This window comes from Xenopus laevis, chromosome 2S (genome assembly GCF_017654675.1).
Source record: "Xenopus laevis strain J_2021 chromosome 2S, Xenopus_laevis_v10.1, whole genome shotgun sequence".
NCBI classification, from domain to species: domain Eukaryota; kingdom Metazoa; phylum Chordata; class Amphibia; order Anura; family Pipidae; genus Xenopus; species Xenopus laevis.
In genome coordinates, this window is record NC_054374.1 from 146,725,983 (window position 1) to 146,751,724 (window position 25,742).

Below are 25,742 nucleotides of genomic sequence, written 5' to 3' on the forward strand. Positions count from 1 at the left end.
ACGGAAAAAAAACTACTGGGTAATGTCTCACCAAGTAGGAAAATTGACCTGGGTGTCCAAACCCCAGGTCCATCACTTGAAAGGAAACCAATTAAACTTCAGTATTATAAATGATCAGCAGAGTTTACACTCACCAAATTGGGCAAGTGGCACGGGTGCCGTGCCCCGAACCCGTAGCTTGTAGGCAATGGAAATCATTCTAAATAATTGTGCACGCACTCCTGCAGCCAAGGCAATTGAGGTTAAAACTTGAAGCTTTATTCCATCATGTTAAAAGATATGCGTTGTATAAAAAAATGCCAAACACAGCCTCCTGTAGACTGCAAGCCCAACTAGGGGACAAAATGGCCAATCACAGCACTTGTTTTGCATGCATGCGTTGCTTCCTAACTCTTTTTACATGTGAATGTGGCTCACAGGTAGAAAAAAGTTGGGGACCCCATTATAGAAGTACAGAATCTTTTGGTTACCCAATAAGCTATACTCTCACAAAGCCCTTTTAATAGGGGGGAAATTAAATTCATTGCATGGCATTTTATATTTAAGTGTGAACTGGTTAATTGGGGGGATTAATATGCCGATGAATGACATGCACGCTCACTTGTCTTGTGTATATGCAAATGACTGATTTATTATTAATTCTACTCTGTCTGTGGATTGTTCCATCTGTGCAACTGCATTATGTTGAATGAGAGGTAGTGATGCCATGTTAGCAGTTCCTTTCTCAGAGAGAATGCTAGCAGTCATACGCTTCCAGATACAGCTACTGAGCATACTGGCACACTGTGCAGATATATGGCTTGCTTATTGACTCAAGATGGCTTTATAAAATTCAATTAATCAAGGCCAATTATTTTGTGTTTTTATCAAATCAATATTTTATTTTTCTGACTGTTTCGTCACTTCTGCAGCTTTTATCAAGGTGAATGAACTCAACTGACAAGGTAAAACAATATCGCAAAGCTGTAATGCATTCAGTCATGGCTCTTTATTGGTCCAACAAGAGGTTTTTACTGCAAAAATAACAGAATGTCAATAAAAGCATTTTCTAAAAATTCTGTTTTCCATATGTATCTAAGATTATTTATGAAATCCACAGTAGTATAACTAAGGGCCCACTTGATAAAGGGCTCCGCCCGAAACATGTAGTGTGCCTGCACTGCTGAATAAAACACATTGCAGTTGAAAATTACTGCCTGGAGCTGTATTGATTCTATATTTTTCCTTGAATTATGCACATGGGGTGTAACACAGACACCTACTGAATCTTACAGCAATAAAGTGAAGAAATTGGAGGCTGAATCATACCTACTCTATTAACTAAGGGCCCATTTGTTGTGGAGGGCTCATTGTATCCTACAAACACCCATACCTCATCATCTTTTTCATAATCCTGGCCTTCAATGCACTATAACTCTCAACCTCAGTCCTATTGACTCTTATAAAGATATATCTAATCCTTGGTGCTGTATTATTACAACCCTCTAAATGTAACACATAAGCATCTGTGATGCAGAAAAGGTATCTACTACAGGTATCTCTTAGCCTGACACCCAATATCCAGAAAGCTCTGAATTACAGGAAAGCCATCTCTCATATAGTATTTCTTTGTATATTTTTATTTTCAATTTAACAGTTGACATAATTTGTGTGTACTGACCGGGTTTACCCCGGGGCACAGTTATCACTGTTATAGATATTATCGTTACATACATAAAATATACATTAAAACATATCCAACTGATTGTCAACAGAATCATATAGTCCATTTTAAGCAAATTCTAATATTAAAAAATGGTTTCCTTTTCTTCTGTAATAATACAGTATCTGGTGGTAACTAAGCTGTCTGAATCCATGTTATTGGCAAAAACAATCCTATCGGGTTTAGGTAATGTATAAATGATTTTTAGCATATTAGGGGGCAGATTTATCAAGGGATTAATTGAAAATTCGAATTTTCAAAATTTTTTGTGGTCAAAACTGTTAAAATTGACTAAGGAGTTATTCAAATTCGATTAGAGTTTTTAAAAAAATTCTAATTACATTTTCAAGACTTATCATACTCTAGCCCTTTAAGAATTCAAATTTTAAAACCTGCCAAATTGCTGTTTGAGTCAATGGGAGAGGTCCAGGGATCAATTTGGAGTTGTTTGCGGCCTTCCTGACAGTCAAGTTTTCGAGTAAAAACTCGAATCAAATTCAATTCGAGTTTTCGGTTCAATTTAATTCATACGAGTTTATAAAAATTCTATTTTTTTTTTTAAATTGATTGGTCGAATTTATAGGAGTTTAGGGCGTTTTCAAAAACTCACATGAATTCGAAATTTGGGCTTTGATAAATGTGCCTCTAAGATGCAGAGTGTTCAAAGATCGACAAGAAAAATTAGTTTTTTTGTAATTCATCTGTATTCAAGATATATTCTCAACAGGTATATATGTATGTGATAAGCAACTTATCATATTAATGTTAGCTTTACTGGAACAGTGGAACTGCTCTTATGATATTAGGTCAGTAATGCTGTATTCCAGCCCAATGCATAAGGGTCGCGTGGAGGCCCAGTTGTAAATTTCCGTACCAGGGCCCTTAGGGGTCTAGTTACGCCACTGAAATCTCTCTTGTTTAGTTTCTTAAAAATACATTTAAAAATGATTGCTGGGATAATCTCATTTTCATAAGCTCAATAGGTTTGCATACAAACGTACATAGAAGTAAACAGAATCTTTAGGATACCATTACGGTGCAACTGCATCTGTCACGCTTCTCTACCCTGATCAATAAACAGGCAGGCAATTTACTGTTCACGCTGCAGTTGTTTGTCAATGACTGCAGAAGCATTTTATGGACTACAGCAGATCATGACAATAAATGGAAATTGATTGATTTACAAATTCCATCTGGACGAGATGTGTGCATGAAGAATGTAAAAACAGACTGGCTCCTATCGGTTTCTTATGAAACTGACTGGAAGCTTAAAGGAGAAGGAAAGCCAAAATCACTGAAAGGGAGCCAAAATTTAACCAACCCCCAGTGATTGTATTCTCTTGCCTGATATCCCAAGTTGGTGCTCCTGTCAGCAGAAAACTGTCCTGGCCCTGGGTTCTTCTCTGTGAGCAGTGATCCTCTTCCTGCTTCTTCTTTCTTCACATGGATGCACATAAGCAGTTGAGTGAAAAGCCAAACTTTAACAAAAAGGCCAACTTTTTCACTCTACTTTGTTTTCATCAGACCCTGTGGTGATCGCTGAGAAGAACCCTGGCTCGTGGCATTTTCAAACTAACAAGGGCACCGGCCAGGGATAAAGGGTAAGTGATTTACAATCACTTGGGGTGTCTTGTCTTACTTTTTGCAGATCCAAGTGATTTTGACTTTGAGGGTACCAACTTCTGAATTTCTCTGCTGTCTGCCTACAATCCATGCTTTACAATCAGAGGCGCTGGAAGGTTCTGACTAGTCCATGCTTATGGGACGTGAATCATGTTAAAGAATATTTTCATAAGCTAAGTCCACATTTGAAGACCATTCTCATTTCTGCATAAGATACACACATTGTTTTATAGTCAAACATGACCGATATAAGTTACAATGAATTTCTGTCAAATTACATATCCTGATACAATGACCCCCAAGGAAACTGGAACAGAGACTCTCTGCATGAAATGACACCAGAATCCCAGAATCATAAAATACAGTTGTAAGGGGGTGAACCAGATGTAAGTGTGATATGTGACAAAAAATGTGTTTGATTGTGAAATATTGTGTGTTTGTAAAAGTGTTTAGTGTAATTTGTGTAATTAGTTCTTAGTTTAGTTGTAATTTCTTCCCCAGACACTAGAGGCCACTATAGAGCACACAAGGGCTATAAAAGGAGGTGCCCCCGCCCAAGGTGAGCAGTCTTGATGGGAGGGCGTGACAGAAGGACATCAGCTGATCGGTGAGTGAAGACAACATTAATAGATAGAAAAAGCTAGAATAGGAAAGATTTTAAGTAAAGAGAGCACTAGGTGCACGAGATAGCAAGGATAGTTAGTAAGGGCAGCTGTGGCCCCATCAAGGAGGAAGTGGAATTAGTTTCCTACGGGCACTCCGTAAGTAAGGGAATCAGTGATAGTTTAGGACAAGGTAGGAAAGAACACCTGAGTCTCTGGATGGAAAAGGGTCCTAACCTGGAAGAGTGGAGGGATATCACCCAAGAGGTATCGGGCCACTATTGGAGAGTGGGGGTGGAGCATATATCGGACCACTAGTCGGTTAGGTGTGATCCAAGATCCTATGGCAGGTGTGCCTACTCTGCAGTGATTCCTTGAAGAAAATTGAAGTGGAAGTGTGTGCTGGAGTGTCTGTTGAGTGTCCTGGTGTTCCTATTCTGAATAAAAATCTTCTGTTTCATTCTTACATCAAGTCTCGTGTGGTGAGTAAAACATTTGGGTTAAGTTCCCCTTTAATCTGGAAGCCCCTCCCACACAGTGACCAGGGGAGATCCTGGCCCCTCCGCCGCCTGAGGCAGCAGCAGTTGCTGCTGCCCCCTCCTTCCCTCGGAAATTCGCTCTTAAAGTACCAGGAGCAGCATTTTTGCTGTCCCTGGTACCTAGTGGGGCGCTGCCGCCTGAGGTGTCAGCCTTCAACTCGCCTCATTGGCGGAGCACCCCTGTCAGTGACATCATAGGGCATAGTGAAAACTAGCATCGAATGACACCATGATTCATAACATTAAAGGGGAACTCTCGTGAAAATGAAAATGTTATATCAGCTTCAGCATAGTGAAATAAGAACTTTTCTAAATGTAATCAAAATTTCTGTAATGTTTCTAAAATAACCAAGTTCATCTTCACTATCCCTCACTCAGCATCTGTTTCTCTTCATTCTGTCTTCATGCAGCAGTTGGGTGTCAGATATTTATTGACAGTTAGATCCAATATATCTTATAGGGGGACTCATTTTGCCTAGAAGATACAGTATATTAGAGCTCACTCTATTAAAATCACCAGACATCATGTCTCTCTACATGTAGGATTTGTGCAAAAGGCAGTTATTTTGTTAGATTTTGTTTGTTCTGGAATCAGTTATTTAAGTGAGCTCTAATACATCTGCTAGGAAAGGAAGCTCCCCTATAATATACTGTATATTGCAGTATATTATTTGTATATTGCATCTAGATAACAATCTGACAGCCAACTGCTGCATGAAGACAGAATAAAGAGAAACAGATGCTGAGAGAGGAATAGTGAAGATAAACTTGATTATTTTAGAAACGATGGAGAATATTTAATTGACTGTATTTAGAAAGTATATTATTTCAGTATGCTGAAGCTTATCAATTTTTTATTTTTGCGATACTTCCCCTTTAAATAGCACAGTGACTACCAACAATAAAGCGCAAAATAACTCTCTACAAGAAATGGCACGGTGAGTCCCAGCATAAAATAATACAGTGACTTCAAGTCATTAAATGGCACAATGACTCCAAGCACCTGTATTAAATGGTAACACAGAAGGAATTCTGGGAAGGATTTTCATGGAATATGGTAATTCATGCAATACCCTTGAGCAGAGGGCCAGACTGGGAGTGAAAAGAAGTCCTGGCAAAAAACAAAGCAGCCAACATATAAATGTGTGCAGGACCACCATCAGAAATCACAGGGCCCCAGACGACAATATTTCCTGTGCCCCCTGGGCTACGCCCACCGCAAGCCCCACCTACAGGTCTGCCCTCCCCACCCCAAAGGTCCGCCCCCCACCACACATTAAAAAAAACAAAAAAAATATTGGTGGCTAGGGTTCCCACATGTTAATAAAAAATAAAAAGATATTGGTGGTCAGGGTCCCCCATAAAAAAATTTTGGTGGCTAGCACCCCTCATGAGAAAAAAAAATTGGTGGCCACCCCCCCCACACATTATAAGAAAATTGGCTGCCAGGGCCCCTTAAACGTCCATGCCTTCCCGAAGTCGGCAGTTCTTAGAAAGCAGGGGGCCCGGCTCATCAAGTAAGTGTGGCGTGGCAGGGGCCCCCCTTACCCTTGGGGCCCCCTACAACTCTCCCCCCTGATGGCTGCCATGAATGTGTGACATTGGCAGCCAGGCCACCTCCACAAGTTAAAAAAAACATTGGTGGTCAGGGCCCCCATAAAAGTAAAAAAACAAAAACACTGGTGGTAAGGGCTCTACCTCTATAAAAGTTTAACAAAAACACTGTGGCCAGGGATTTAAATAAAAAAAAAGACCACTGGTGTTCAGTGGAAACTTACCTTTAAAATTTGGCAGGCATTCTTCTTCCTTCAAGGCGACAGCAGCTTCTTCATTCTTCATTCTTTTCAGCAGCTTTGACTCCCAATTGGCCGGCTTCAGCTCACATTCAGCTACTTTGGCCCCCATTCGGTGGCTACACTCCTCTGGCTCACTTAACCTAAAATGTAATCGGCCCACCAGGAATTTGCCTGAACTGACAGATTACCCATCTGGGCCTACCCTTGAGACTGAGCCTCACCCACTTACATCTAATAAGGACTGGCGGCCTTAAAGTGTGTATCTATAAATGTTACTTGCAGCTGTTTTATATCAAAATATTTTATTTAGAGATATTCCTTTATCAACTGGCGACAATGACTCGTCCCATTATTTCAGAAAAGATATTTTTAAATTTTGATTGAAACATCTGAAGCCCCCTAAAACTCCACAGACTAATAAACCTTAGTATCGTAGTAATAACTCTGTATATTTGCATTGAGGTTATAAAAGTCAAGGGCAATACATAGAGAAAGTGACTGCAAATCAGACGGAACACTCCAGCCAATCACAATCAGACCAACGTTTTTATATTGATTGAAGTTGGCCCAATTGTCATCGAAGCCAATCAGATCCGACTGCACGGACTGGAATTGCACACACCTGCTCATTACCGCTATAGTCTGACCCAGTTGCCATCAGTATACCTATGCTGGTCTGAAGATGTTTGTAAATAACCCTTTAAGAGTTAAAGGAACAGTAACAGCAAAAATGAAAATGTTTTAAAGGTATGATAATACAATGTATAATTTATATAAACAAGCTGCTGTGTAGACATGGGGGCAGTCATTCAACCACAGGATACACAGTAGATAACAGATAGGTTATGAAGAATCCGATTGTATACTACATAGCTTATCTGTTATCTGCTGTGCCTTTTCTCCTTTTTAAAGGGCATGTAAAGGCAAAAAAATAAAATCCCATTTTTACTTTCTTTAATGAAAAAGAAACCTTTTTTTTAATAAAAAAAATGTGTACCGTTTTTATAAGAAACCTGACTGTATGCAGTGAAATTCTCCCTTCATTTACTGCTGTGGATAGGAATTGTCAGACGGTCCCTAACTGCTGAGCAGGGAAACAATCATACATATGAACAGCAGGGGGAGCCCCCGCCTTACTTTCCAGCCATGCAGAACTCAAGCAGCTTTGTTTATGACGATCCCTAAGCAGCCCAGACCACACTGAGCATGTGCGCAGTCTTAGTCTTGCAAAGATGTTTAACAAAGTTACAAGATGGTGACCCCCTGTAGCCAACTTTGAAAGCATAAATTATTTGTTTGATTAGGCTTGTGGTGCAGTAAGTTCATGTTTATATTTAGTATACAAAATACAGCATTTCTAGCCTTATTCTATTTTAGACTTTACATGCCCTTTAAGCTTTGAATGGCTGCCCCTATGGCTAAACAGCAGCTTGTTTATATAAACTATAGGAGAGTTTCTGAAGCAAACACATTGGTTGTACCAGTGCAGGGCAACACTACATTGTATTGTCATTCCTTTAAAATACCTTACATTTTTGGTGTAACTGTTCCTTTAGGAAGGTGGTTACTGGTGCTGTTCTGATGGTTACAAAGAATTATCATGCCTACTAATATTTCAATTTTGAAAAACACTCGGACACTCCCAATTTTGCTAAACTCGGACACTCCCAATTCAACCAAACAGCAGCCACACTCCGGTAAGCCCCTTTCCATTTAGCATCTGGGATTTTCTGACAAAACAAACTGCAAGGTGAAATTCTAGCGCCGACACCACAAATATTGCTACAAAACTGTACCAGGCAAAAAAAATTCACTCAAAAGTCACATAAAGGCATATTATCACATAACTACCAACTTGATTTACCTTTCCATTTAATGTTTTATTTTATATTATTGTGTTCATTTCTGTCACCGTAGAGAATTCGATTCATCAGATATTTTGTTTGTTCTGTTTCAGTTAAGCTTCTATCTCTTCTACTCTCACAGCTAGATCAATGACAGCTGTTCTGTGCACCTTTAACAAATAACGCAGTCTCCAGCAGAGAACATATTTGTTATGAATATAGCAGCACATGGCCATAGCATGTGTTATTGTCATTTATTTCTGTCAATTCAGTATACACAAAGCATTCTTTCCACCCTGGCACTGACCTACTATGTTTTCATAATGCACCAACCCTTACAAAGAGCGAGAGCAGAGCCAAAATAACTGAACGGCTTGTGACGCATACGGGTCTCGCCTTGTGAAAGACCATAAGTCTCACCTTCGATCTTCTTCCCAAAGCCCAAGGGCCTCTGACTATTTGTTATGAGTGATGATTGTTAATAAGCTGGTTTGACTTGTGGGGTTCATTGTGCCTGGTGCGTAACATGGATATTCTTTTGTCTGCTGTGGATAATACAAATGTCTCAGGATATTATATTTCATCTTTATAGACTGTATTCCTATAATTTCTGAAGACAATATACTGGTATAGTTGGAGATGTCCGTATGCAGTACTTCCCTACAGAGATCCAATTCTACCAAGGGTAATGGAGAGCAATGCGGTTAGCAGCAATAAGGAGCATCATCATTAGTGATGGGCGAATCTGTGGCGTTTTGCTTCGCTGAAAAATTAGCGAATGTACAGAAAAATTCTCTAAACTAAAATTCACGAAACGGCGAAAATTTTTCGAAACGCATTGAAGTCAATGGGCGTCAAACTAATTTTGACGAGCAGCAATTTTTATATGCGCGACTATTTTGTCCTAATGAATTAAAGTCAATGGGCGTCGGAATAATTTTGATGCACAATAATTTTTATGCACTCAACAATTTTGACGCATGTCAATTTTATTCGCCCATTCGTGAATTTTATTCGTCCATCACTAATCATCATCATTAAATAACACAGTGGTTTTCTTCGGGGGGTGCAACTGCACCAGGGACCGCACCCCCTTGGGGCCCACCGGTGGATCACGCATGAGTGAATCCCCTGCAAAAATCACTTTTGGAAGGGGGTCCAGCTGCAAGGCCTGCACTGGGCCCCGCAGGGGGTAGTTACGTTACTGAAATAAAAATAGTACAGTTAGTAAGAAACCTCATTGGAAACTGGATATACTGGCTACATTATGGACATCATAGCCAAATAATAAATATATACTTGATGAATAAGTTATTTGCCAGGGTTGACGCAACTGTTATCCCACTTCAACACTTATTGGACACAACTGTGCTGAAAAACTAAGTCAGAATGGCATTATTGCTGGTGTTTACAGTAAGAGTGATGTGTGCACCCAGTTCTTTATATTCAAGGCTTGGCCCGGGGGACATGGTAGCTCCAGGGTTCCCCTGTGAATAGACGCAGCAGTGCATCTTTAGGCAAGTACCTTCAATGAATGGGGTTATACGTGCAACTGATTGTGGGGAAAGCTCAACTGGGCTTGTGTTCGTAACTGAGCCCTTATAGCTGTCTGTCTATATACATATTTTATATACTGTATATATATATATAGCAATTAGACAGGGACCCGCACTCTAATGTTGAGTGAAGAAAATTAGTATTTATTCATACTTGTGCATCCATATATATATATATCTGTTTATTTTTGTCAGTGCTGGTGTCAAAGTGATGTCAAACCTATAGACTCCAATAAAACAATAGTTCCCCAGTTACTATAATTATTTCAAAACTACTAAAATGAAACACGCACCATTGCTATAAGTTGTCCGTACACTCTGAACATTCCCTTTGGTGTGGTTTACAAACAAGCAGATCTCTGCCCTATTTGGCCTCCCAAGAACTGAACAATGGAGACCCATGAGTGAAAACCACATCACTGTGCTGATTTTCAAACTTGCCCCATAAGAACAACAATGAAGCAAATATTGTTTTCTTCATTCACATATTGTCGGTATAAGCAAGTGAAATGGTAGCCAGATGGTAGAAATCCCATGGCAGAAAAATGACAGCTATGAGCACAAGTGTTATATACAGGTATGGGATCTGTTATCTGGAAACCCACAATCCAGAAAGCTCCCAATTACGGAAAGGCCATCTCCCAAACACTCCATTACAATTACAAAATTAAAATTTAAAAAAAAAAAAGATTTCCCTTTTCTCTGTAATGATAAAACAGTACCATGTAATTGATACAAATTAAGATAAAATTAATCCTTATTGAAAGCAAAACCGTTTTAAGGGATTTATTTAACGTTTACCTGATTTTCTAGTAGACAGATTATAAAGATCCATTATCTGGAAACCCCCAGGTCCCAGCCATGCTGGATAACAGGTCCAATTCCTGTACTACAGTTTCTGTAGAAACTGCTCTGGGTCTCTGACCCTGTCAGATAAATATATAATAATGTAATAAAAGTGTAACGTTATAAAAGGTGCAAAGTTTGCTACAAGCCATCACCTTCCTAGACAGAGAAACTAATAGACATGGTCAAACTATTAGACATGGGCAAACTTTGTGCCTCTCCTTATATTACCCTAATAATTGCCTCACAATGGTAGGGCACAGTACACTGCAGAATACTGCTAGTACTGACGACGCTAGTGCATTTATTCATTAAACGCATGTAATCCCTTTTGAGTGCAGAAGTACAGAAGGCTCCTTATGCCTACAGCCTACATCAAAGATTCCCAAAGGGAGGAAGCACACCAAACATATGATTTTGCCTTTTAGGACATTTATTCAGCAGTGTTGGCACAAGCTTTCGGGGTCAACCCCTTCCTCAGGTGCAATAAAAATCAAGTGAACATCATTGCATTAAATACCTTTAACACCATGTGAGCTATCATGTGATACAATTAACTGTTTAGTGCTTGATCCCATTCATCTTTATATAATGGTTTATAAGTATCCCAAAATTCATGAAGGAAAGAAGAATCCCTTTAGGAAAATTCATTGCCTGCAATATCACAATAAATACTATAAATAACTCATTTAAGTCATACTTGTATCAAACATTATTAGCAACAATATTAAAACCTTTACAAAAAGCAATTAATACATTATCCTTCAACCAGTAACGCTACAATTGTAGCCTAATAGAAACTTGTTACATATTATAAAAAACATCTCATGTTAAAACTTTCATTTAATCCCACAGGTGTTAGGGAATCCAATCTTTTTATCCCCACTGCTTCTCGCTGCAGCAACCGTTTTCTTATATTACCTCCCCTCTCAGTAGTTACCTGTTCCAATATTTTCCATCTTAATTGGGCAACTGTATGTTTATTGTGAAAAAAATGTTTTGCCACCGACATTTCAGATGAATTTTCTTTCTTATTTTCCTGTTTCTCTATATCTGGTGTATAATTTCGAATACTACTTTTATGTTCATTTAATCTGGTTTTTATAGATCTACTCGTCTGTCCTACATACTGTAGGTAAGTCCGCATGGGCATTTTATCATGTAAATGACTCCTGTACTGTTACAAGTAAAATGCCCATTCAATTTTATTGGATAGCCCTTGGATGGATGTGCTATAATGTCACCTTTCAGGATACCATTACAATGTGCACATTCACCACATCTGAATGTGCCATTTTTTAAAGGTGCCAATAATCCCAAATTTTTATCTTTTTTCAAGATTTTCTTAGTCACTGTCTGTCCTATAGATTTTCCTCTTCTATACGAGAATAATGGCGGGTCTTTAAACAGTTTACCCATTTCTTTATCTTTTTGTGGTATCCTCCAATGTTTCAAAATTATTCGCCTAACATATGGTGTCTGGCGACCAAAAGTTGAAACAAATGGTATCTGAGAAGTTTTTTGTTTCCCCTTTCTTTCTCTTCTTGTTAATAGCCTTTTTCGTTCCATCACTTTAAGATCTTGTTTTACCTCATTAAGTTGGTCCCTGTCATATCCCCTTTGTGAGAATTTTTTTATCATAGCATCAGCTTCCTGTTCAAATACATTTTCTTTAGACGTAATACGTCTCACCCGGGTTAGCTGGCTACGTGGAAGTCCTTTGAACACCCCCGGTGGATGACAGCTTGATGGTAACAATATTGTATTACAATCTGTAGGCTTATAATGGATTGCCGTAGACAGGGTATTATTTTCAATGGATACTTTAACATCCAAAAAGGCTAATTCCTGTTCAGACCATACTGAGGTAAATTTGATGGTATTATGTACCTCATTTAAATTCTGCACCATCATTTCAAAATGATCCACAGTACCATCCCAGACCAGAAAAATATCGTCCATGTAGCGCCAGTAATGCAATATATACTTGTTCCACATATTGTTATTAAGAATGTTTTTACTTTCAAAATCATGCATAAACGTATTTGCATATATAGGAGCCATATTGGCCCCCATAGCGCAGCCTATCTGCTGGACATAGTACTGCTCAAAAAATACAAAATAATTTCTGGTCAATATCATCTCCAAAATTTCACAAGCAAAATTAATTTCATGATTTTCTTTATCCAATTTGGTTAGGTATTGTCTTATGCTTTCAATGCCCTCACTATGTGGAATTGTAGAGTATAGATCACATACCTGTCTGGCAATTTTACTTCCATTATTTTATCCAGGAAGTCTGTGGTATCCTGGATACAAGTATGCAATAAAGAAAAAATTGGTTGACAAATTACATCCAAATATATAGCTAATGGTTGTAAGATTGATCCACATCCTGAAACAATTGGTCTCCCCGGGGGATTTTTTAAGGATTTGTGTATCTTTGGTAGAAAGTATATATATGGTATCTGAGGCCATTTAACACTAAGTACCTGAAACATTTCTTGTGATACAAGACCATCCCTCACAGCACCTTCTAGAAAGTAATCTATTTGTTTCTTAAATAATTCAGTGGGGTTAAAAGTAAGCTTTTTGTACCGATTTGCATCCCCCAGCTGTCGGCATGCTTCATTAATATAAGCTTCTCGACCCAAAATAACAGTAGCACCGCCTTTATCCGCTGACTGAATAATAATATCATCATTTGATTTTAGATCATTTAAAGCTTTAATTTCCATTTTTGACATATTATTATTTTTTACATTTCTTTTATCCTGATTACTAGCAAGTGCTGTGAGGTCATGTCCTACCATACATTCAAACATATCAATACATTTTGGTGTATTCATCGGAATAAATGTGGAATGTAAACCCAATTTTTTCTTAACTAAATCAATTTGTTTGTCACTTTTTATATTACTGAATTATTTAAGAAACAAATAGATTACTTTCTAGAAGGTGCTGTGAGGGATGGTCTTGTATCACAAGAAATGTTTCAGGTACTTAGTGTTGAATGGCCTCAGATACCATATATATACTTTCTACCAAAGATACACAAATCCTTAAAAAATCCCCCGGGGAGACCAATTGTTTCAGGATGTGGATCAATCTTACAACCATTAGCTATATATTTGGATGTAATTTGTCAACCAATTTTTTCTTTATTGCATACTTGTATCCAGGATACCACAGACTTCCTGGATAAAATAATGGAAGTAAAATTGCCAGACAGGAAGGTACTCTTGTGTTCTTTGGACGTATGTGATCTATACTCTACAATTCCACATAGTGAGGGCATTGAAAGCATAAGACAATACCTAACCAAATTGGATAAAGAAAATCATGAAATTAATTTTGCTTGTGAAATTTTGGAGATGATATTGACCAGAAATTATTTTGTATTTTTTGAGCAGTACTATGTCCAGCAGATAGGCTGCGCTATGGGGGCCAATATGGCTCCTATATATGCAAATACGTTTATGCATGATTTTGAAAGTAAATACATCCTTAAAGGACCAGTAACATCATTTTTTTTTCACAATAAAAAATAATTAATGTACATTACTTACCCCCAATATGCTGCCCTTTCCTGCAGTTTCGGCAAGACACCTGAAAAAACTCAAACCGGCGATGTCCCACGGCGTCCAAAGGGTCTCCACCATTTTCTGGCTTCATCTTCTTTCTCCTTCCCTACGTGCGCGCAGCTGTGTGCCTCTTCCGGTTCTTCGTGACGTCACTTCCTCTCTCACTGCTGTTCCCTCAGCATGTTCCTGTCACACAGCCATTGACTCCGTGTGCGTCTCACTGCAGTTCCCTCACCCAGCCTTAAACTTTCCTCCCCCTCCTCTGTATTCTTCTCACTGCCGTTCAGTCGCGCAGCCTTCTCCTTTCGTCACTCCCCCAGAGTTTCTTGACAAGCCTTTCTTTCTCCGTTACAGAATTTATTTCTGCCCCCCCCGCAGGCTTTCTTTATTGGCACCCTTTCTGTCCCAGCAGCTTTCTGTGCCAGCTGTTTTGAAGCCCTCCCCCCCAGCGTTACTCTCTCTTTCCGTGCAGCCTCTCTCTCCACAGCTCACGCTGCCTTGTCAGAAGTTGTGCCTCTCTGCTCTGTGTGCAACGTCCTGTTCCTGACTTCCAGTGCTGTGTGGAGGAACAGTGTCGGGAACGTGCACGCAGGGGCGAACTGATCGCCGTATCGCCGGTTTCCAAGGTAATGGAGAAATAGTATTTTGATTTTTTTTTAAAAAAAACGCTAGGTATTTTATAGGGCATTATTAGGGCATGTCCATTATTTTTATCATATAGAATGTATTTTTTAGATAAAAATTTTTGATGTTACTGGTCCTTTAATAACAATATGTGGAACAAGTATATATTGCATTACTGGTGCTACATGGACGATATTTTTCTGGTCTGGGATGGTACTGTGGATCATTTTGAAATGATGGTGCAGAATTTAAATGAGGTACATAATACCATCAAATTTACCTCAGTATGGTCTGAACAGGAATTAGCCTTTTTGGATGTTAAAGTATCCATTGAAAATAATACCCTGTCTACGGCAATCCATTATAAGCCTACAGATTGTAATACAATATTGTTACCATCAAGCTGTTATCCACCGGGGGTGTTCAAAGGACTTCCACGTAGCCAGCTAACCCGGGTGAGACGTATTACGTCTAAAGAAAATGTATTTGAACAGGAAGCTGATGCTATGATAAAAAAATTCTCACAAAGGGGATATGACAGGGACCAACTTAATGAGGTAAAACAAGATCTTAAAGTGATGGAACGAAAAAGGCTATTAACAAGAAGAGAAAGAAAGGGGAAACAAAAAATTTCTCAGATACCATTTGTTTCAACTTTTGGTTGCCAGACACCATATGTTAGGCGAATAATTTTGAAACATTGGAGGATACTACAAAAAGATAGAGAAATGGGTAAACTGTTTAAAGACCCGCCATTATTCTCGTATAGAAGAGAAAAATCTATAGGACAGACAGTGACTAAGAAAATCTTGAAAAAAGATAAAAATTTGGGATTATTGGCACCTTTAAAAAATGGCACATTCAGATGTGGTGAATGTGCACATTGTAATGGTATCCTGAAAGGTGACATTATAGCAGATCCATCCAAGGGCTATCCAATAAAATTGAATGGGCATTTTACTTGTAACAGTACAGGAGTCATTTACATGATAAAATGCCCATGCGGACTTACCTATGTAGGACAGACGAGTAGATCTATAAAAACCAGATTAAATGAACATAAAAGTAGTATTCGAAATTATACACCAGATATAGAGAAACAGGAAAATAAGAAAGAAAATTTATCTGAAATGTCGGTGGCAAAACATTTTTTTCACAATAAACATACGGTTGCCCAATTAAGATGGAATATATTGGAACAGGTAACTACTGAGAGGGGAGGTAATATAAGAAAACGGTTGCTGCAGCGAGAAGCAGTGGGGATAAAAAGATTGGATTCCCTAACACCTGTGGGATTAAATGAAAGTTTTAACATGAGATGTTTTTTATAATATGTAACAAGTTTCTATTAGGCTACAATTGTAGCGTTACTGGTTGAAGGATAATGTATTAATTGCTTTTTGTAAAGGTTTTAATATTGTTGCTAATAATGTTTGATACAAGTATGACTTAAATGAGTTATTTATAGTATTTATTGTGATATTGCAGGCAATGAATTTTCCTAAAGGGATTCTTCTTTCCTTCATGAATTTTGGGATACTTATAAACCATTATATAAAGATGAATGGGATCAAGCACTAAACAGTTAATTGTATCACATGATAGCTCACATGGTGTTAAAGGTATTTAATGCAATGATGTTCACTTGATTTTTATTGCACCTGAGGAAGGGGTTGACCCCGAAAGCTTGTGCCAACACTGCTGAATAAATGTCCTAAAAGGCAAAATCATATGTTTGGTGTGCTTCCTCCCTATGGGAATCTTTGTATGAATACCGGGCTTGGAAGTAGCTGGAGGAGTTGAATGCACCCTAAAGAAAAAAGGAAAAGTAAGTGGTGTGCCGAAGAATATGTATGTTGGTATACAGCCTACATCAGTCATGACTGATGCTAAAACCATATAAAGGCTTTCCTGCTTTAATAATCACTTTGTTTTAATTCATAGCCATAAACATCACTAATAATACAAATAATTATAGAAGCTCTGTATGTATCCAGCGGCTGACTTGTCTGTCCCCAAACACAACTGTAACAAATCAAATCAATTTTATAGACACACAGACAAGTTGATTTTGCTGCCAGTGCATAGCCAAGACAATATAGAGACTCTGATACGTTAGACTGATAATCAAAAAAGATTTTGGAAATCAGCCCATCGTATTAGCTGTACCTGTAAATTTATGTTATAAAATGTTTGCTGCCATTATGGTTATCATTACAGGTATGTGACCTGTTATTAAGAATTTCCAGATAAGGGATCTTTTGTAATTTGGATCTTCATACCTTAAAGAGGTGGTTCACCTTCAAGTTAACTTTTAGTATGTTATAGAATGGCCAATTCGAAGCAACTTTTTAATGGGTCTTCGTTATTTATTTGTTATAGTTTTTTAATTAATTGCCCTTTTCTTCTGATTCACTCCAGTTTTCAAATGGGGGTCACTGACCCCATTTGAACAACAAATGCTCTGAAAGGCTACAAATATATTATTACTACTAATTTTTATTACTCCTCTTTCGATTCAGGCCTCTCCTATTCATATTCCAGTCTCTTATTGAAATCAGTGCAGGGTTGCTAGGGGAATTTGGATCCTGAAAATGCAAACTGGAGAGCTGCTGAATAAAAAGCTAAATAACTCAAAAACCACAAATAATAGAAAACAAAAACCAATTACAAATTGTCTCAGAATATTAGTCTCTACATCATACTAAATGTTAATTTAAAAGTGACCAACCCTTTTAAGTCTACTAGAAAACCATGTAAACATTAAATAAACAATGATTTTGCTACTAATATGGATTCATTTTATCTTAGTTGGGATCAAGTACAAGATGTTGTTTTATAATTACAAAGAAAAAGGAAATCATTTAAAAAAATTAGATTATTTGATTATAATTGAGTCTATGAGAGACAGGCTTTCCGTAATTGGGAGCTTTGTGGATAATGAGTTTCTGGATAAAGGATCCCATACCTGTATGTAATAGAGAGCCACATAAACGACAATTTTTTACACCCAGGAATGCAAATACAGCAATTATACTGAACAATGTGGTTGCCATGGAGTCTACCTGAAGATTCTGTATTGATAAGGCTTTCAGAAGATGCCACTTGTTCTTGAGGTGGAAGGGCGCAGGTTGAGGACCGTTGACTTGCGGCCAAGATTCTGCTCCTTGTTGACGGCAATCTGGTGACGGCACCCAAACCGAGCTGGGGCTTTAAGATCACGGTGGATCGATAGAAACTGGGAGGAACTTCATAGTGAGAAAATGGGGAAGAAGAGAATTCTTCTTTCCTTGTTCTTTCAGCCGTCTGGAAGAAAAGGAACAAATATTTATTGTCAGAAGTGTTTATCCATCTGTATGTGTCACCTTGCTAATTTCATAAAAAGATTATTATACTCCATTGTGAGTGAGTTTTAGAAGCTTATTGATATTCGAACTGAACATATTGACAGCAGGTGCTTTCAGATCTGTTTACAATCCATGATGATCACTGATGCTGATAATGAACATTGTATTAAACAGAAATACAAGTATATATATATGTTTATATATCAGGTGCTTCATTTGTATTTTTCAGCCACCTACTGGATTTACCCCTCCCAAGTGATTAAGGGCACTTTAGGGTAAGAAGTCTCAGGCCTACCAATCGCATTCTATGCTTTTGGAAGTATGTACAGTATGGTTACAATTTGTTATATTTTTATTTATATTAACAATTTTACGGTAATGTTACATTCATCTTAAATAATAACAGATGGATCTTAAAAAATATGAATGTTTGAGTTATTGGTAACTTCTTTATAAAATAATCATTCATTTTTGTCAATGCAAACTAAAATGTGAACTTTGGGGATTTTTCTGGCACAATATATAGAATCAGAAATGAACACTATGATCACTTTTCTAAGTTTTTTTTGGTCGAATAAAAATCCTTCGATCGATCACTAAAAATCTTTTTAGAAGTCGAAGGATTTGAATTCGAGGGTCGAATTTCGAAGTTTTTTTAACTTCAAAATTCGACCCTTAGTAAATCTGCCCCAAAATGTATCAATAAAATGTTGCAAAATTTAACAGTTTAGAGCAGGGGTGCCCAACAGGTAGATCCGGATCTACTAGTAGACCTTCAGCTGGTGATCAGTAGATCTCAAGACACGGTCAACAAACAACTTGTCTAAATCACCCTCCTGTTTCATGCTTTTTATTCAGATATTTATTACATTAAGTTGTTAAATATAGCAATATAAATTCTCTCATAAATCAATGTAATATTGAAGTCATATTTTCCAAGGAACAGAGTGCAAACAAAGCTTTTATGGATGTAGATCATAATGGGACAAAATTGCTGAAAGTAGACCACACATTAGTAAAGTATGGGCACTGGTTTAGAGTCTGCGTCTGAATTACTAAACTGACAGACTCAAATGCCAGACAGGAACATTACATTTTAGATTTTGAAAAAACGGTAAAATATATAAAACGGAAAGTAATTCAAAAAAGTCTATTTCTGGGGAACAATCTGAAAACAATATGACTATGAAGATTTTCATTCATCCAGATCATGGTATATCTAGCATAAGTAATTCTAAAACAACTGGACTTTCTGAGTAATTATTGAAAACATTTACTACTCATCCGAGCAGCTTCTTCAGTTCAACTGACTGGTGTGGGAAATTTTCAGCATATAAACTCTTCCACTAATCCAATCACAACGGCACAGTGTAACACTTCAGAGAGGCGACATCTGAAATTCACAGAGGTGTTGATTCTGTGTAGTTACTGTGATAGGATTATCCAACTCCTAGAAAGGTGTTACTTGTGACAGTTACATGAATGCATGTGTGAAGTGTTCTGAAACTGCCGATGTGATGTGAGAACAGCATTGTATGTAGCAGACAGGTGGAAGTGGTGGTGTTTGTAAGGTGAACAACCCCTTTAACTACAGGTTACCGCAGCCGGTATTACAAATTTACTGGCACTGTAGCTGCCGATACATTTGAGATCACTCGTGGACCCGCCCCCCACCTTGGCCAATAAAGCTTTCCCAAAAAGGTGGAAACCCTAACTGCAGGGTTCCATTGTGCACAGAGCACTGTATTGGGCTGTGATACCAAAGGTAAACTTGGCACAAGAGAGCAGAACTCAGGAGCTGGACCGTTTACAGTCATTATACTTGTAGCACTTGCTCCACATGACAGTAATGAGCCCTCTGATATCTCTTTACCTACTAACTGAATGATAGCTGCTCAGGTTTATTCATAAAATAGCGATTCACTTGTCGCACAATTCCCAGAACTTTTCTGTTGCCTCGGATAAAAATGCTGTAAAGTTTCTCTAAAATCGAAAACAATTATGTACTTCCCGGAAAGCCAACAGCTTGAGCTGGGCCCAATGTTCCCTCTTTGCCTCCTGGCAAACATTCAGCTTATTCCCACTAAAATCAATTATATTATATAGCTGAAGCCGACTGCAAAAACGACTTCCACTTATTCGGCCTTGTACTTTTATATGGTCATGAAACTCTTCGGTAACATAATATCCTTATATAAGAGGAGGTACTTTATTCACTATATATACACTGTATCCACTATGAATATACTGTAAATGATATCCTTATAAACGGCTCTTAGTGATGTCATTTCTGTCACATGACTCACTAAAACGTGAGTATTATAATAAACAAAGTACCCCTTATAGTAAAACATGAGGATATTAGAAGTTACCTCGGACTTTCATTTAGGGATGCACTGAATTCACTATTTTGGATTCAGCCAAACCCAGAAATCCTTCACACTCCTAATTTGCATATGCAAATTAGGATTTGGTTCGGCTGGGCAGAAGGATTTGGCTGAATCTGAATCCTGCTGAAAAAGGCCGCATCCCGAACCGAATCCTGGATTCGGTGCATCCCTAGTTTCATTACCTGTATAAAAGCACAAGGTCATGGAACTCTTCTGTGACTTATAGGGGCACATTTACTTAGCTCGAGTGAAGGATTAGAAGGAAAAAAACATAGAATTTCGAATGTTTTTTTTGGTTACTTCGACCGTCGAATTGGCTACTTCGACCTTCGACTTTGAATCGAACAATTCGCACTAAAAATCGTTCGACTATTCGACCATTCGATAGTCGAAGTACTGTATCTTTAAAAAAAACTTCGACCACCTACTTCGCCACCTAAAACCTACCGAGCATCAATATTAGCCTACGGGGAAGGTCCCCATTAATCGTTCTATCGAACGAATATCACATTAGTAAATGTGCCCCATAATGTCCTTATATTTTACAATAGGGGGTACTTTATTCATTATATATACGCTATACCACACCCCACTGTTCAAAACAATAGTCACATTGATGCAGCTGTGACATAGCTACTGCCACAGTACAGGGGGTAATAACAGAAAGGGGTACCAAATGGCTATTTGTATATCCAGCACTTTTTAGTGAGTTAGGGTGCTGGCGCATGAGAACATTTTTTGCACGTGGTTTGGTGCTGGCATCCATATGTAGGCAGGGGGCAGTCATTTTCAGGAGAATTGATACCTGCAGTAGCACAGATTAACTGCAAATCTAATGTGCGTTTGTGCCAGTATCATAGTAACATAGTAAGTTAGTTTGAAAAAAGACACATGTCCATCAAGTTCAACCTTTTAAGTCTGTATATAACCTGCCTAACTGCCAGTTGATCCAGAGGAAGGCAAAAAAATCATCTGAAGCCTCTCCAATTTGCCTCAGAGGGGGAAAAATTCCTTCCTGACTCCAAAGTGGCAATCGGACCAGTCCCTGGATCAACTTGTACTATGAGCTATCTCCCATAACTCTGTATTCCATCACTTGCTAAACACCATCCAACCCCTTCTTAAAGCTATTTAATGTATCAGCCTGTACCACTGATTCAGGGAGAGAATTCCACATCTTCACAGCTCTCACTGTATCCTTAATAAAAAGGGAGAAACACAACAATGACACTTTCATGCAGCCTAAAGTAAACTAAATGTCTGCAGCCCTATTGCATTTAACATTACAGCAAAGCCTGTCACTCCAACTGCAGAAAAAAGGTAAATTACAATAAACTGTAGTTTTATATCATTATTCTTGCTATTATAAAACACTACCACCAATTCTAAATGAATGTACTACCTATTGAAATATATTATTTCAAACAAAATATTCAATAACTCCATTTGGCAATGAAACCAAACAAAATCACAAAGCGTTATTTCTCTTGTTGTTTGTCTTAGAAATTTGGCCTTGAAAAATTCTTGCTGTAAATACGCTATACAGCATTCAGGGGAATGTTCTTTGTGGTAGCCATGACCTTCTCTCATTGCTGCTGAAGTTTGTAAATTCTTTCTTTCAACTGCATGAGTACCAAAATACTCTCTTCTCTTACTCATCGACTTCAATTCCTCTAGCCAATTAACTTATCATTTCCGCTAGACCTCGGAATAGTTCTTGGATGTTTTGTGCTTACACAGTATATATGTATTACTTGTTATATGCAAACATGGTGCTAAGAGTAACCTCACCAGATATTATCTGGTTGTATTTGGTAATAAAACCATCCAAACCCCAAACAACTAAGCATAAGGTGAGAAGGACTTTCCAGCTTCTAGTACAAGATATGTAAGATTACTGATGAGTGTAGATGAAAGGTTTGTTCTTTTGGATGTTGTGTCTGAGCCGTATGATCTTATAGATCATTTTCAGTTTCTACCCCAGTGTTTTAAAGGATAACTAAAGCTTAACAAATACGTAGGGTAGAAATGCTGCTGGTCAAGCCCAAGGCAACCACAGCCATCCAGGTTCTCATTATATGGCAGCTATGAAACCAGCACAAGTTGCATTAGAATTTAATCATCAACCCTGTAGCACAGCTTCTAAGGCAAACCTCACTTTTTGCTTGATGTTTTGCCCCTTAAATTTAGTTTCTAATCAGCTGCTCACACCAGACTGAGCATGTGCAGTGCTGCTACACTCCTACCAAAATCCAAGAGGGGGAGCTCCTGTGGCAACTTTGAAGGCCTTGATCATTATTTTTATACAGATTCTGAAACTTTAGACTGATGCATTAAGCTCAGTATATAAAATATGGCATGGAATGATGCATGGAGCCTTGCTAGTATCCCAGAAGAACCAGGGCATGGACCTACCACCAACATTCCTTCAAATTTAAATAAGTTGGGGAGCAACACAAGCAAGACTAGAAGCCTACAAGAGACTCTGTTTGGCAGTACATCTAGTTTCAATGCAACCAAAACTTGCCTCCAAGCCTGGCATTAAGCTACTGAATTCTCCAGAGGAGATATGGACAACATTGAAACCATAATTTGCCTATATATTGTGTGGAGAATTGCGTAGTTGGTTGTATTATCCATAAAAAACTGATTTCCTTCAGATGTCCAGAGCTTTAAAATAACATGACTTTAGGGGTTTGGATTTGTTTTGGTTAATCACTAAGGATCAGATGCGTCCTAAATTCTGCAATAGGTGGGTGGCTTCAGCCACATCATAAACAAATCTTTTACTTTATAACCATTGCATATGGATTTAAATAGCAGGAGAACATTTCATTGGTGCCTATAGTAAGGATCTCACTTGGTTGTCCTTTGTGAACTGAAGTTCAGATACAGATCTAAAGGTTTGTAAAACATACAAATGTTTCTTAATGGCCTTCATCCCTCTGTAGTGCCTACTTTATGTAAGAAATATGTGATGTCTTGTTCAGATCATCAGCACTGCTAATAAGGTCCATGATAAAACAATTGAATCAGAAATTATTTTAGCTCATTCCCTGGGGTGAAACCACAACTTGTAAGCTAATTGTTGCTTTGTGTTGTGTTGATCGTTGGGGGGTTACAGCAAAGCTATAGCCAATCACTGTATTACAATAATCACATGGCTACAATATTCTGTAATACACTAGGATGTTCCCTTTCTGTTTGGTATGACAATAACAGCATAAGTAACCTTATACATGTACCATGATCTATATTCAATGGAACACTTGTGATCCTTATTTTACCAATCTGGGGTATAAATAATTTTATTTATTATGATGATGACTTAATGTAACCTGAGTCAGAGCAAGATCAATGTGCCTCTATTTCAGAGCTGTCCAACATAAGGCGTGTGACCTGTAGGCGGTACTTTATCACATTCTGCAAGCCTATCCAAAGACTCCAATTACTTATTTCCGTTCCACCTGGGATATCATTTTATTTCTATGGAAACATATGGACGAGACTGCTCTATCTGAAAGGACTCAAGGGAACTCATTATCTAAAAAAATGAAACAGCATTTTCTTTGCTGTGTCGCTGTGTTATTGAAAGCAATTATGATGGCCACGATGTGTCCTATATTGAAACCAGCCTACAGTTAAGTGTATTGCTCTTGAATTCTATTAGACCAATCTCTAACTACATGCTTATCCACCCACACCTGTCATACGTTTCTTCAAAACATGGGGACACTTAAAACATTGTGCATGCGTCACTCTGTTTGCATGGCATAACTTACAATAAAATATATTATTGGAAGGGATGTGTAATTTCTCACTGAATTGTCAGTGTGCTTCGTTTTATTATATCGCACGCTGAAACCTTGGTTAAAGCAGCTCTGAGTAACACGATCATATACAATTATCACAGGCCTGTCTTACTAAATAAAACTGCATTCCTTCCCAGAGCATTAGTGTCCCTTCTGCTAAACAGAGGAGATCATAGTATAAGAAAAAGGACACTAAGGAGAAATTACAGTGACCTTTCCTGCAGTCATTGTGGCACATCCAAATGATTAACTGGCGTGGTGCGGCTATATTCTACACAATTAAATCTCAACATCTCTTTATCTCCCTGTGTGTCAGGCAAACTAAATCTATGTTGACCGAGTGATCATATGATGCAGGAAACTGTCAGCTAAGCAGTAACACAAACTTGACTGCTATCCACATTGGTGGGTTTGGTTAATGTTCTGTTCTTTGCACTATTATATGTTACCACCGTATTCATGATGAACATGGTAGATATGGAGCGTTGATAGAATCCCATAACAACCAGGGCATGGAACTGGGCAGAATCATCCATGTTCTTAAAATTCTCCCAGCACCCCCCAAAATATCTTTTATATAATTCATTCTATGGGATTGTCCAATATTCATATTCATATAGGGGCCGATTCACCAAGGGTCGAATATCGAGGGTTAATTAACCCTCGATATTCGACTGGGAATTAAAATTCTTCGACTTCGAATATCGAAGTAGAAGGATTTTAGCGCAAATAGTTTGATCGTACGATCGAAGGATTATTCCTTCGATCGAACGATTCGAAGGATTTTAATCCATAGATGGAATGAATATCCTTCGATCAAAAAAAACTTAGGAAAGCCTATGGGGACCTTCCCCATAGGCTAACATTGAGTTCGGTAGCTTTTAGATGGCGAACTAGGGGGTCGAAGTTTTTTCTTAAAGAGACAGTACTTCGACTATCGAATGGTTGAATAGTCGAACTATTTTTAGTTCGAATCCTTCAATTCGAAGTCGTAGTCGAAGGTCGAAGTAGCCCATTCGATGGTCGAAGTAGCCCAAAAAACACTTCGAAATTCAAAGTTTTTTTACTTCGAATCCTTCACTCGAAGTTAGTGAATCGGCCCCTAAATGTAATCAATGATTGCGTTTATCTCTATTTTCAGCATTGCTGGTTTGGATTCTTGAAAAAGAAGCAGTTGATTAAAAGACGTTGAAGAATGCAAAGTATTGATGGAATTGAATCTTGGATATGGAATTGACTTCTGCTACATATTTTCAAGAGCAAGACACCTCAGTACAGAAAGGGGCATTGTGAAGTACATTCTGCCTTCAGTTGCAATAACATTTCCAAATAACTTTATAATGGTTAATAAATGTTAATGAATGTTTATTGGAAAGTAAGCACGCTCGAAAAGAGCAGCTAGAAAGGGAAATCAAAGAGATGATCTAAGCATTATGCCTTCAGAAATGGCACTGTAAATCAAAGAGTGCAATGACAC

General features: G+C 38.1%; 1 protein-coding gene across 1 annotated transcript in view; it reads right to left on the reverse strand.

Annotated features, from left to right (window-relative positions):
- Positions 1 to 25,742, reverse strand: part of LOC108709955 (microtubule-associated tumor suppressor candidate 2) — a 288,085-nt gene that overhangs the window by 171,959 nt on the left and 90,384 nt on the right. Inside the window, exon 3 of the mRNA XM_041584508.1 lies at positions 17,782 to 18,022. Coding sequence (XP_041440442.1) covers positions 17,782 to 18,022 — 241 coding nt within the window. The remainder of the gene's footprint in view (positions 1 to 17,781; positions 18,023 to 25,742) is intronic.